Below are 14,324 nucleotides of genomic sequence, written 5' to 3' on the forward strand. Positions count from 1 at the left end.
CCCTTCTCTTCATTTTTCAGCAACATTAGATTTTGGTTGAGTGTCATTCCCTTGTATATGGTTAATAAGTGTGGCAGTAGGAAATTCTAATTTGACATATTTTTGGTGTGAGGCATAGGGGTGCTCACACTGGCATGGCAGTGCTTTTACTACAGTTTTATTTTAGGCCTTTTAGAAAAACGAAATGTGATTGTTATAGCCATTTTACGATAACAAGTCCAATCTGAAATTTAAACTTTATTTTTTATAAACTGTTGGCCTTGCAAAGATCTTTTTCTTTTAGAATTTTTAAAAAAAGGTTCATTCATTCATTCATTCATTCATTCATTTAGAGAGCCAGAGAGAGTGTATGTGAGCAGGGGAGGGCAGAGAGAGAGGGAGAGAGTGAGAATCTCAAGCAGGCTCCACACTGTGAGTGCAGAACCCGATGCAGGGGCCCGAACCCATGAACTGTGAGATCCTGACCTGAGCCAAAACCAAGATTTAGACACTCAACCAACTGAGCCACCCAAGCACCCCAAAGGCCTTTTTTTTGAAAAAGATGAAACTGAAGCTTCACTTCCGTGTTTGTATTATTACAGAGAGACAGTAGGCACCTCTTGGTAGAGGCCTACAAGAATGTCATTTAGCTTTTCTAACCAAATACTTTGTGTACTTAATCAGCTTACTGGGGCTTCAAAAGTAGGCATACACATTTCTTTCATTATAATTATATAGATTATTAAAATACTGTATACAAATATAGAATTTTATAAATACGTCATAAACTGATATTTCAGTGTAGGTGTGAACATTAATTAGCTTTTTTTTTTTTTTTAAGTTTATTTATTTATTTTGAGAGGCAGAGTACAAGCAAGGGAGGGCCATAGAGAAAGGGAGAGAGAGAGAATCCCAAGCAGGCTCCACACTGACAGCACAGAGCCCAACGCAAGGCTCAAACTCACCAACTATGAGATCATGACCTGAGCCGAAACCAAGAGTCGGGCACTTAACGCACTGAGCCACCCAGGTGCCCCTAATTAGCTTGTTTTTAATAGCTGATTCCTAATTTTCTGACATGCTTTGCTGCAAAATTTCTTTTTAGTTTTCTGTATAGGCCTTAGAAGAAATCTGTACTCTTGAAAGTATCTTGATAGTTTGGTTATTGTCCCCTCCTTTAAAATCTGAATTATGTCTTTTCAGAATGCTGACAATACAGTTATCTTAAAGTCATGTTATTATGAGACACATTATAGTTAAGCTGTTGAGTGAAACTGGTCCTTCCTTTTTCTTCTCTCTGACATGAGTAGATAAACTTACTGAGGAATTTTAAATACACCAATCCGGTCAATAATCTTATATTCTCTGAACTCTCAGAGGTATATGTATCATGAAGATGGTATAATGTATTGTTAGCCGTTTGTTTCATCCTTTTCCTCCAAACTTGTAACCTCATTTCCTAATGCTCGTCACTGATGGGGCCACCAAGAGCAGCATAGTCTTCCCACCCTTGAGAAGTTAAATGTGGACATTTTGTAAGAATTTCTTCTCCCTAAGTAAGTTTTTTAACTTGTCTCTTATGAGAATCCAACAGGGTTGATATGCCCTAGTTATGCAGTGTTGAGTGACCCCACTTTGGCTGAAAGGTAAGTACTGCCGTTATGCTCGTGAATGAACTGGAGAGCCAGTGACAGATAGTCTTAAACCTTGTTTAGGCAGAAGTTTTGCTGAATTAATTGAAGCGTTGCTTTGTGTTGATTTAATTTTCCCCAACTGTTTTTATAGTTTTGACATGTGTCCGAACAATTGCTCAGGCCGAGGAGAATGTAAGATCAGTAATAGCAGCAACACTGTCCAATGTGAATGTTCTGAAAACTGGAAAGGTGAAGCATGCGACATTCCTCATTGTATACACGACTGTGGTTTCCCTGATCGAGGCATTTGCAATTCAAGTGATGTCAGAGGATGCTCCTGCTTCCCAGACTGGCAGGGTAGGAGCTTCTTTTATCTTTGCTTTTCTTCCAGTTTACCGTATCTTCCTAGTTCCTTATGTTCTACATTGACTTTATTCGTTGGGTATATACCATATATATAATATATGTTAATATATATATATAATATATGTTAATATGTAGCATTTAAGTTTTTGCATCTCTTTATTCAGATTCTTACAAATCTTTGAATTTCACAGATGTGTGGTTGTAGTCTCTTGAGAATTGTGGAGGGGTTTGACATTCTTTGCAATTCATTCATAAAAGTTTGAGGGCTTGGTCTCAACCTTAAGAAGACATAGCAGAGAACCAAGCTGGGAGGTGGGACAAAAACTAATAGTAATGGTATCTCTCAGATACTTTCAATAAATTCCAAAAAAATTGGGGTCTATTATATAATAGAATCCTAAAACAGTCAGTGAGTGGAATTATCTGCAGATAGAGATTATTAAAGAAATTGTAGCAAATTCTTTCAGGGAATCTCTGATAACAGCTGTTACTGATTTAGTAATTTTCTTTATACATTACCCTTTCTACCAAGCACTTTTATTTTGAAAGGAAATGTGCTTGTTTAATGCTTTGTGGGATTTGGCCGACATCAAAGGGTTAAGTAATTGAAGTATTTGAGTACCTCCCACTGTGCACAGCTTGCAGCAGGAGCCACACCCCCAACAGTGGAGTTTCTTGATTTTCCAGGAAATGGATAGTTTCTATTATTACTCCTGGGACTAGTCTTTAAATTTTAGTCTGAAAGTTTTTCATTTGAATTAATAATTCCTTTGTCCGGTCTTTCCTCTGAGAGCTGCTTAAGCAAGTATTTCATTACTAAAAAATCCTAACCTGGATATGGTCAGGTCATAATTAGAAAAGTGTGTGATTTTCAATTTTATTGGAGATGACCCTTGGTCACTAGCTTTGAGTGAATTGAAAGCACGAATTAAAGGACTTTGATATTTAGATGCTAAAGGAAAACTAAGTATACTTTAGGTATTTGTTACATTTATATGATTAAAACTTGAAATGCAGTAATTTTAAAGCTGCATTTTGTGAATCTAATTTATTCTGTTTTATTAGGTCCTGGATGTTCAATTCCTGTACCAGCTAACCAGTCATTTTGGACTCGAGAGGAATATTCTAACCTAAAGCTCCCCAGAGCCTCTCACAAAGCTGTGGTCAATGGAAATATAATGTGGGTTGTTGGAGGATATATGTTCAACCACTCAGATTACAACATGGTTCTAGCGTAAGTTGTTTTAAACATTTTTGCAAGAAGCTGACTAGTTTTCCATTTCAAAAATTTATAAAGTAGAGATAAAAAGAAAAGAAATCATCAGTAATTCCATCACCCAGAAAATCACTGTTAATATTTTGGTAGTGGTGTTCCAGAATTTGTTTGACATATCCTTAGTTTTTGAAGGTGGGAGGCACAAAGAATGTGTTTTTATCATAAGTAGTAATTCGTCTTTTCTAGATACCATCTCTCATATTTTGCTTTAGGTACACATGGGGGGTGGTTCTACAAAAATTGGGGGTTATTTTACCTCTTATTTTAATTAGCTTATCTGTAGGTCACATGGTTTGCATTTGTAGTTTTCTAGAGGAAATTATGCTATTGTCTAATACTTGACCCAGTGTTCAAGGTCTCCTGCTGGTCCCATGCTGTTCATCTTGAAAGGAGAATATATATTATCACAGTGGAGTTATGAAGTTAGTTATGAAGATTGACTTTGGGGAGAAATTTATGAACATGTACTCATGCTGATTTTATGCCCTGGAGATTTTTTCTAGGCATTTTTTATTAATGAAGATTGTCAAAAACCAGCATCTGTTCTTTAAGGGATTCTGGAACTATGGCAGCAGTGGCATAGTTTCTGAATCCCCCAAGTAGTCATTAAAGCACACATGCAACTAGGATAGCAAAATGGAAAAACAACAACAACAACACATGAGTAACAAAACAAAGCTTGGTCAGAAGTTATCTACACAGATGGGTGGGGCTAACCCATTGACAGCTCCAGAACCTGTGTGGTATTGCCATCTGTGTAGGAATAAGCAAAGGGGAGCAAGGGACTGACTGACAGGCTCCAGTATACCTAGAAGAAGCTGCTTTGAGAACAGCAGCTGGAGCTGGAAAGATTTGCATATTCTAGTACTGGGTAAGCACAAGGGATCTATAGTAGGATCTGAAGGGGCTAGAACAGTTTGTGCCTTATTAGCTCTCTAAATGAACTAGGCAGATTTTCTTTGCAGGAGAAAGTTCCACACTGAGGAGAAACCACTGGGAATAGAATTCAAATTGAACAGGACAGTGACAATAGAAAAAAAGGAAAAGGGTGTCCAGATAACAGTCAGGGAGGGGAACAGAGCCAGGATAGTTCAACAAGTAAGCTGCCATGTGTTTGAACACACACTGTTAGCAACAGAAGAGTGAGCTGGAGAGCTGAGAAATTAGGAAGTCAATCCTAACCCAGGCCCCTCCTGTACAAGTTTAGGAAAAAACTAGTTTTGCTTAAAATTGAGCAACAGAAAAAAAACATATGAAGTTATTAATGACCTAGAAAAATAAAAGTTAAAGTAACATAGAATAAAGAGACCAAGGAGTAGGATAACCCCCCCTTTGTACGTGAAAGCGTACTAGAAAAATATACTCTCCAAACTGATGAAAATGATAAGTTAGAATTCCCAGACAAGCTAAAATGCAGGAAGACAATGATGCGAGATATGAAAGAACAGTAGAATCAGAAGTAGAAAAGTCCAGAAATGAGTTGATAGAAGTTAGGAAAGAATTTTAAAGTATCTCAGAATTAAAGACGAGCCTAAGAGGAACACAGTAAGTAAGCACAATAGAAACTCCTTTAGTAATAGAATATGAAAAAGGAAATTATTAAAAATCACAAAGGAATGAAGGTTAGTACAGTTAAAAACCCTGGACATTATATATAAAACAAACATGAGAAAACTGTGAAAAGGAGGGAGAAGGCAGTCTGGCTAGGGACCTCGGGACCCAAGGAATGATGTAACAGTAGATTCCATGGGTTTTCTTTTTGTCTCATGTATCCCAGATTTGATGTTGGAAAAAGCAGCAATCTGAAAATGCCAATAGACACAAGCCGAAAAAGCCTCAAGAAAAAGCCTACCTATTCTCTCTAGCCTAACGACTAGGAAAAGGGCAGCTTAGGAAGACAGCAAGACAGAAAACTGTAAGACACAAATAACCACTCTGCTGCAAACACCACAGAAAGAACTGTGGCCCCACCCTCATCCCTGTGAGCAAAGTCTGAGTGTAGAGTCTAGATTTCTGTTCCTGTCAGGGTGTGGTGAGGTGCTGCAACCCTCCACCCCCACCCCACTGCCAGTATTAGAGAAGGCCTAGTGAGGAGCTGGGCCTTTCTTCTCTTCCAGGCAAGAATGAGGCCTCCCTCACCCATGTGATGTCAGTGGAGACCGCGTGGGGAGCCTGGCAGTAATGAGTTGGCCTTCCCTCTTCCCCACTTGGGTGACAGAGGAGGCTTGCTATAACAGTAGATTTAAATAAGATCCGGAGGCTCATGTCATGACACCCAAAATGTTCAGATTCAATCGAAAATCATTTCTTATGCAAAGAGCCAGGAAAATCTCAACTCGAATGAAAAAAAAGCAATTAAGTTGCTGACAGCAGGATGACATAGATAATAGAATTATCTGACAGGATTTTAAAGCAGCCATTATAAAAATGCTTCAGTGTACAATTATAGACATACTTGAAACAAATGAATAATAAGGTCTCACCAAAGAAATCGAAGATATAAGGAAGAATAAGATGGAAATTTTAGAACTGAAAAATACAGTAACCAAAACAAAAATCTCAGCGGACAGTATCAACAGAATGGAGAGGACAGAGGAAAGAGTCCGTGAATCTGAAGGTAGAACAACAGAAGTCCCTCAATCTCATCCAGAGAGAAAATAGAGTATTTTAAAAATGAGCAGAGCCTCAGAGACCTGGGGACTATAACAATAAATCTTAGCATTTCTGTCACCAGGGAGTCCTAGAAGGAGAAGAGCAAGAGAGAATGTCTGAAAAAGTATTTGAAGAAACTATGGCCGATAGTTGCCTAAATTTGGCAGAACACATGCATGTACATGCAAGAAGTTGGGCGAACTCCAGCAATCCTGGACTCCCACAGGGGTTCACAGTCCATTGGTTTTGCCCCAGTCTTTCTCATTCTCCTGCTCAGGCATCATATTTCTCTTCATTTTTCAAATCTCTACCACATTGTCTCCTGTTTTCATTCTCAGCCAATTCCCTTGCTTCCTGTTTCTGTTTTGAAAGGTAAAAGTTATCCGAAGAGAACTTCCACGAACTCCCACCACCACATGTAGCCATTACCCACATCTGTGCTCATTTATTCTGTCCTCTGTTTCTGTACATCAGCACTGCCCAGTGGGTCACTGTCATGTCACTAGCCATTTGTGGTTATTGAGCGCTTGAAATGTGACTAATGTGATCAAGGAGTTGAATTTTAAATATTCAGTTCTGAGTCCTCATCTTACTTGGTCTTTCACCAACATTTGATAAAACTTGTCCATCCCTCCTCTTGTAAACCTTTTCTTCCCTTGGCTTCCAGGGCTCCACAATCTCCTGATATCTGTTCCCACTATTTATTCCTTTGCAGCCTCTTTAGCCGGTTCTTCTTCAGCGGACTGACTTCTGAATGATGCTGTGTCCCAGGGCTCAGCTCTTGGCCCTCTTCCATGAGAGTATATATTCACTCTCCTGGTGATCTCATCTAATATCTTGGCCTTTATGTTGGTGACCCCCAATTTTATGTCTGCATCCTAGCCTTTTCATCTGAACCGTTATCTCCACCTCTTTATTTGACATCTCAATCTTTTGGCTATCTCAGAGGCATCTTAAACTGTATGTGTCCAAAACTGATCTTTCCTCCTGGCCAGCTCTTGCCCCAGATGACCCTATCTCAGTTAATGACCACTTCATACTGCCATTTGCTTAACCCCAAAATTTTGGAAGCCTTCCCTGACTTCTTGTTTTTTCATATCCCATGTCACTATGTATATTAGTTATCTATTGCTGCACGACAAGCGACTACAAATTGAGCAGCTTAAAACAGCACCCATTTATTACCTCATAGTTTCTGCTGGTCAAGAGTCTGGGCGTGGCTTAACTGGGTGCTCCGCAATCATAGTGTCACCTGGCCTTTGTTCTCATTTAGAGGTTCTGCTGGGGGGAAAGTCCACTTCCAAGCTCACTAGGGCTGTTGGCAGAATCCACTTCCTTGTGGTTATAGCCCCAGCTTCTTGCCGACTGTCAAGTAGAGTCTGCTCTCAACTCCTAAAGGCCGCCCGCAGTTTCTTATCACTTTGACTTCCCTAGTGTGGCTGCTTGCTTCGTTAGGTCACAAGGAGACTCTCTAGACTGAGTCTGCTGGTAGGACGGATGTCATGGAAATGACATGTCACCATCTTTTTCACGTTCTGTTGGTTAGAAGCAAGTCATAGATCCTGTCCACACTTGAGGGGAAGGTAAGGTATTATACATGGGCATGAATACCAAGAAGACAAGATCATGAAGACCACCGCCCCAGTGTCTGTCTGCTACCATATGTCAGCAGACATTGTTAGCTCTACTTTTATTTATTTTTATTTTTTTAACATTTATTTTTGAGAGACAGAGGCAGAGCATGAGCAGGGGAGGGGGAGAGAGAGAGATACAGATTCTGAAGCAGGCTTCAGGCTCTGAGCTGTTTGTTAGCACAGAGCCTGACGCGGGGCGCCAACTCATGAACTGTGAGACCATGACCCAAGCTGAAGTTGGACGCTCAACCGAATGAGCCACCCCGGCGCCCCTTTTTAGCTCTACTTTTAAAATCTATCCTCACTCTGTTTTTCACTGTTTCTAGTGCCACTGCCCTGAGAAGTAAGGTAAAATTAAAGGTCTGAAAGTGATTGTCTCTTCTGCTATGATACTAGATACTGTGAGAGTCAAGTATTCTACCATTGATGTGATTTTTACCCCTGTATTTGGCATTATCGTCTCTCAAAGCAAAAAATCTGGGAATGACTTTGATACTTCCTCTCCTTCACCTCCTCATATCCTAATTTCCTATGGAGCTCACTAAATACATGTTATATTCACTCTTTCCTCTCTGTGCCCAGCCTGCCACTATCTCTCACCTAAGCTTTAGCAGTAGATTCCTAGCACGTCTGTTTCCATGCATTCCTCTTAATTCACTTTTTAAATACCAACTGTTATGATTTTTTTAATATAGTGTAGATCATATAATTTACTACCTTCTTAAAACCTATCAGTGGCTTTTCCCATTGGACATAATGGGCCTACCTGATCTGACCACTGCTTACCTTCCCAGACTCAACTTGTTCCTTTCCCACCTCACCAGCCTTCTTTGTCTAAAACTCTCTGTGTGCTCACCCCTCCCTCAATCCAGATTCTTCTTGCTGTTGTACCCCAGGGCTGTTTTCTTCTCACCCTTTAGATCTCAGTTAACTGTCCCACAAGAGATCTTCCCTGATGATCATCCAGTTCAGACAGGCTCTCCCTGTTCTTTTTCAGAATTGTCATTTCTTTTAGAGCAGTGTTCATCATTTTTAATGCTACGTGTGCCCCTTGTGCTTCTCAGGTTTTGCCTTTTCTATTATACATTCTCCATGGTTAGAGACCTTGTTTGCTCACTCAGCTCAGGGCTTCGCTCATAGAATGAGCTTAAATAAGTATTTACCAGGTGAGTGGGAGAGTAAATGAATTCTTTGCTTCCTTCACAAATATCTGTTCCTAGAAATATTAGTGTCACCTCTTGCTTTTATTTGACTGGTGTATCTCATATGCCACATTTGTTTTTTAGATTGTAGCATTTTTTCTTCTTGTACTTGATCAGAACATGATTTTTATAGCTTTATGTATTTCATGTAAATATTCATACAGTTTCAAATACAATTTTACTAACTCATGAAAGGTAAATATAGTGACTCCTTTTAGAAGAAGTGTTTCTGGAACTTACATTATAAACTTAATCATCATTTATACTCTTACATAGCCATATTTCAGCAATTGAACTTACTGTCTATTTTTCCCACAACCCTGTTAACCCAAAACTTCTAACCTGCGTTAAAAAGCAATGCCCATTTTATGTCACCTAGGAGTCGTCTTGGGAAACAAATGGTCTTTGTCTCCAGGGTTAAGATTTCCAATTGAAATTTTATCACTGAATTTTCTTCCCTTAAGCAAAAAAGAGTTTAAAAACATTATTTGCGCGGGGCTCCTGGGTGGTTCAATTGATTAAGCGTTGGACATCGGCTCAGGTCATGATATTGTGGTTTGTGAGTTTGAGCCCCACATCAGGCTCTGCTGACAGCTCAGAGCCTGGAGCCTGCTTCCAAATCTGTGCCTCCTTCTCTCTCTGCCCCTCCCTGCTCACACTCTGTCTCTCTCTCAAAAATGAATAAACATTAAAAATTAAAAAAAATTTTTTTTTAAAGGAGGATATTGAGTAGCAGATAACCAAATACCTAATCCAGTAAACTCCTTTTTTTTTTTTTTTTAAAGTGTATTTATTTTGAGAGAGACAGAGACAGCACAAGCAAGGGAGGGGTAAAAGGGAGGGAGAATTCCAAGCAGGCTCTGCACCATCAGCACAGAGCCCATTGTGGGGCTCGAACTTGTGCAACTGTGAAATCATGACCTGAGCCAGATGCTTAATGGACTGAGCCACTCAGGTGCCCCCAGGAAACTTTAAAACAGATTCACAGAAACAGTAAGACTGACCCCCTGTTCTGCCCCATAGAAACCATGTGGGTGAGATTCTGAGAGTTCTCACAAATAGTCCCACATCTGAAAGAAGCAAACTGAATGAGTATCATTGTTGTTTCACCCTCTTAATTAAAGAGTCAGAGAAATTAGAAATTGTTGCTGAGGAGGATTGGGTGAAAAGAGGGAAAATCAATTGAATGGCTGACTCTCTCTGTCCAGAAGTCAAGGCTTCTTTTAATTTGGGATATGCATTGACCACTGGGGTAGGACACTTAAAATCTCAGAGGAGAGCAGAGTCTGGGTAATTTATTCTAATAGACTGCATACTCCTCCATCTGAGCCCCAGCATGTCCTCAGACTTCAGAAAAGTGGATAGAAGATGAAATACCAGCTCTCACAATAAAGCTAGGATGGAAGGATAACTGGTCTTAGCTATTCCAGAAAAAGAATTAAGAAATCACCCACACTTTATAAATGTCTGGAGGGCAATGTCTAATCACCAGCAAGATGAAAGAAATGATGTTGTAGCTAACACATCATATTCTATGATGGAAAAATAAAGAGGAAGAAAACAGCTTGTAAATGCTGTCAGCTATCATAGAGGAAAAATAAGGAGATTCCTTCCAGCTGCTGCATGCTGCACGTCAACTTAATGAGGATTTGAATTCAGAAAAACAAACTGAGAGACAGGAAAATAACAACAATGAGATGAAATGGGAGATTACACATTTAAGGAAATGTAAATAAATTATATACATAAAAAAGTAGAAAGAAAATTGAATTACTGACAGCTTTATAGACATTCCAGCGAATACAGGTTGAAATAATTAGAAAAGCAAAGACACATGGAAGACAGGAGATCCAATATAAAGATAATTGCTGTCGCTGAAGAAAAGAACCTAACAAATAGGACAAACGGATTGAAATAGAACAAGAGGTTTCAGGAAAATTGTATAGCTGTTCAACAAGACCTGATTTGATCAAGTTATTGAACTTTTAGGATAAAGGACAAATTATTGGATGGAAAGCCTCTCAGGTAGTTCTGTGCCTCCTCTGGCTGGACTCATGTTCAGCCTCCACAGAGCCTTTGCCATGGTCTTCGGATGGTCAGACACTGTGATTGGAATACCAGGACCCTGTGGGTGGTGGGGCTTGTGGCCTGTGCTGTGATTATCATTGTGATAGCAGCCATCAAGGAGGGGTTTGTGAGAGAGATGGCTGCAGTTCTGAAAGACACCTGCTTCTGAATTCCTGAAGTTTGTCTTTGCTTATCTGTGTGTCCAGGTCTTAGAACTAGTTGTTCAATATTCTGTTATCTTGAACTGAGCTCCCAGAAGAATTTATTTAGTGCTTGGAATTTCTTATGTTTTATTGCATCAATATTGTTCTTGCCTTGTGTTTGCTTTTCTGGGTTGTGAAAAGAGTCACAGCCTGTTATGTAAGAACTTTGGCTTGTTCATCTGTGCCAGGTTATTGGGACCTGCCAGTACCTTAGTGTCTCTGACAGGCTCTTGAGCTGACTCATTGACTATGAGGAACAAAATGCATAAGATACAGATTGAGCACCCTCTGTGTCATTTGAAAGAGAAGTAGATTAAATCATCTAGGGGTTTGGGCGCTCTCTGTTTTTTTCCTCTTTCAAGCTTACAGACAAAACATTAGGTATATTAGTATTTTTAGAAGCCATGCCAGTCCTGAGGAAAGACCTCTCACAACCAGAACTCCATAAAAGTATTATAGTGGTATGCAGTCCATTTTGTAAAGACATTACCCTGGATGGATTTTAGTTATTTCTACCTAAGTAAAATATAATATTGTGACTTTAAAAAAGAATAGAGAGAGAAAGGGGGAGAGAGAGGGAGAAGGAGAGAGAATGAGAATGAGGCTTCCAAACAGGAGAGCAAGCCACATGAAAGGGGGAAAAAATCAGACTAGCCTTGGGCTTCTCCATAGCAACATTCACTGCAGTATTTTTCAAGGGAGCAGCATCTGCAAAGTTCTAAAGGCAAGAAAGGATGGCCCAAAGATATTATACCCAGCCAAGATGTCATTCAGCTGTAAAGCTAGCAAGCAGGTATTCTTTTTTTTTCTTCTTCTTTTATGTTTTATTTATTTTTGAGAGAGAGACAGAGTGTGAGCAGGGGAGGGGCAGAGAGAATAGGAGACACAGAATCGGAAGCAGGCTTCAGGCTCTGAGCTGTCAGCACAGAGCCCAATATGGGGCTCAAAACCATGAACAGTGTGATCATGACCTGAAGCAAAGTTGGACACCCAACCTTGACTGAGCCGCCCGGCTGTCCCCCAAGCAGGTATTCTTAAACATGAGAGAATTTAGGGAAAGGAGCATATATGAGCTCCACTAGAAAAAAAAACCATTCAGCAGCAAAATTAGGAATTAAAGACTCAAGGAGAAGTTGTGGTAAGAGGACGGTGAGGAGATTGCTTCAGCTAAAATACAGATCCAGTGCTAAAGAACTATGGTATCACAGTTACAGAATGGAGTGTGACTGTTACAAACTGGGACAGTGTAAAAATTACATAACAAAAATTGGGAGAAAAAATAGAAGGAAATGTGAGTGCTAAGGTTTTCAACTTTCAAAGCAGGAAGTTAATGGATTCTGTCCAAAATTAACCTAATTTTGCATGTAACTTAAAAACTAAAGTGAATCCAACCTCTAAATAATTTTTCATGTATTTTTAAAAATGTGGAATATTTAAAAAATACATAAGATAATAACTGGTATTAATATATTATTCAGTAAATGTCCCCATTTTGTTTTAGATCATGTATAAAATATTTAAGACAAAAGGAAAGGTTTAGAAAAGAATAATGAGGGGCGCCTGGGTGGCGCAGTCGGTTAAGCGTCCGACTTCAGCCAGGTCACGATCTCGCGGTCTGTGAGTTCGAGCCCCGCGTCAGGCTCTGGGCTGATGGCTCGGAGCCTGGAGCCTGTTTCTGATTCTGTGTCTCCCTCTCTCTCTGCCCCTCCCCCGTTCATGCTCTGTCTCTCTCTGTCCCAAAAATAAATAAAAAACGTTGAAAAAAAAATTAAAAAAAAAAAAAAAGAAAAGAATAATGAATACTAATGCATACACCACCTAGGTTAGGAAATAAGGCATTCCTAATATAATTAAAGATCCCCACATGTTCCACCCCATCTCAGAGATAATCAGTATCCTGATGTTGTATCATTTGTTCACATACACGTCTTTATACTTTTGATAGATATGAACATATAATTAATAAGTTTTCTATTTTTAGTCATTATAGAAACAGTATTCTGCAGTTTGATTCTTTAGCTTAGGATTGTTTTGACATTTATGTTGAGAATATGTTGTTTGAGAGTATTTATTTTTCACTCTATAATTTTATTATATAGACATAATCCTTTTTCTATTGGTGGACATTTATTTCCTTTTTTTTGCTACTTTGTTGATAAAACTTTCTTCTTTTTTCTTGTTTACATAATAATTTTTCATAATAAAAAAACTTGGATTATTCAGGGAAACATAGAAAATAAACATTTATTTAAAGTAGAACAATAGCATTGGTTTCTTTTTCACTTCTTTTTTCTATTAAATTATATATAAATTGACACTATTTAAAGTATCAACTGTAGCACGATCTCCTTTGTATAAATATATATTGTCAGTGTATTTTTCTATATATATGCATCAAAAATGTCTGGAATGATGTTTACTTAGTGCTTGTATTTTAAAAGTCTTTAAATGAATCCATAAGTGTAATTGAAATGTTAAATGATAATCCAGCTTCCTTGAAAATACGACTTTAAAAAAATCAATTAGATAAAGTAAAGGAAAAGTCGGGAGTTTTCTTTTACTTAATTACCATTCCTTTTTCAGTACCTGTCTTCAATTTCACATGATTAAATGAAAGAGAAGTTATGGCAGTAAATGTCCCTTGAGTATAATGCAACTTGCAAGTAATTTAGACTGCATGTAGAGAGGTTTTCAGGAACCATTAGAAACTTCCAGTAGATTTTTTTCCTCGTCTTAGGGCTGTGCAGCCCAGCCTTGCTTCCCAAGCTCTGATATGCCCCCATGGACCCAGATGTTAGGTTTGTTTGTTTGTAGAGGTGCCTTCTTGTATGCATGGCACGTTTAATTAGCATCTCCAAACTGTATTATATCACAAATAAAAAAGTATAAGATACTCTGTTTTGTCATTTGGGTGAAAATATGATGTTTGTTTTGTAGGTATGACCTTGCTTCTAGGGAGTGGCTTGCCCTGAACCGTTCTGTGAACAATGTGGTTGTTAGATATGGCCATTCTTTAGCATTATACAAGGTAAAATGTCTCCACTCTGTACTAAGCTAGAAACTCAAGTCTTCCACACTTACTTTTTATTGTATTATGTGACTGAAAAGCTATGTAATGTTGGGTTTTTGTCTCTAATCTTTTTTATTGTGGTAAAATACACATAACATGAAATTTACCATCTTAACCATTTTTAAGTGTACAGTTCAATGGTATAAAATACATGCCTAATGTGCAACTGTCACCACCATCCATCTCTGTACCTCTTTTCATCTTGTAAAACTACAACTCTATGCCTATTAAATAGTAACTT

At 38.7% G+C, this 14,324-nt stretch overlaps 1 protein-coding gene across 6 annotated transcripts in view; it reads left to right on the forward strand.

Annotated features, from left to right (window-relative positions):
• Positions 1-14,324, forward strand: part of ATRN (attractin) — a 158,550-nt gene that overhangs the window by 49,472 nt on the left and 94,754 nt on the right. For all 6 annotated transcript variants that reach the window (XM_049650035.1, XM_049650034.1, XM_049650036.1 and 3 more), the window contains exons 5-7: positions 1,765-1,970; positions 3,045-3,213; positions 13,951-14,041. In XM_049650035.1, coding sequence (XP_049505992.1) covers positions 1,765-1,970; positions 3,045-3,213; positions 13,951-14,041 — 466 coding nt within the window. The remainder of the gene's footprint in view (positions 1-1,764; positions 1,971-3,044; positions 3,214-13,950; positions 14,042-14,324) is intronic.

This window comes from Panthera uncia (genome assembly GCF_023721935.1).
Source record: "Panthera uncia isolate 11264 chromosome A3 unlocalized genomic scaffold, Puncia_PCG_1.0 HiC_scaffold_11, whole genome shotgun sequence".
Lineage (NCBI taxonomy): Eukaryota > Metazoa > Chordata > Mammalia > Carnivora > Felidae > Panthera > Panthera uncia.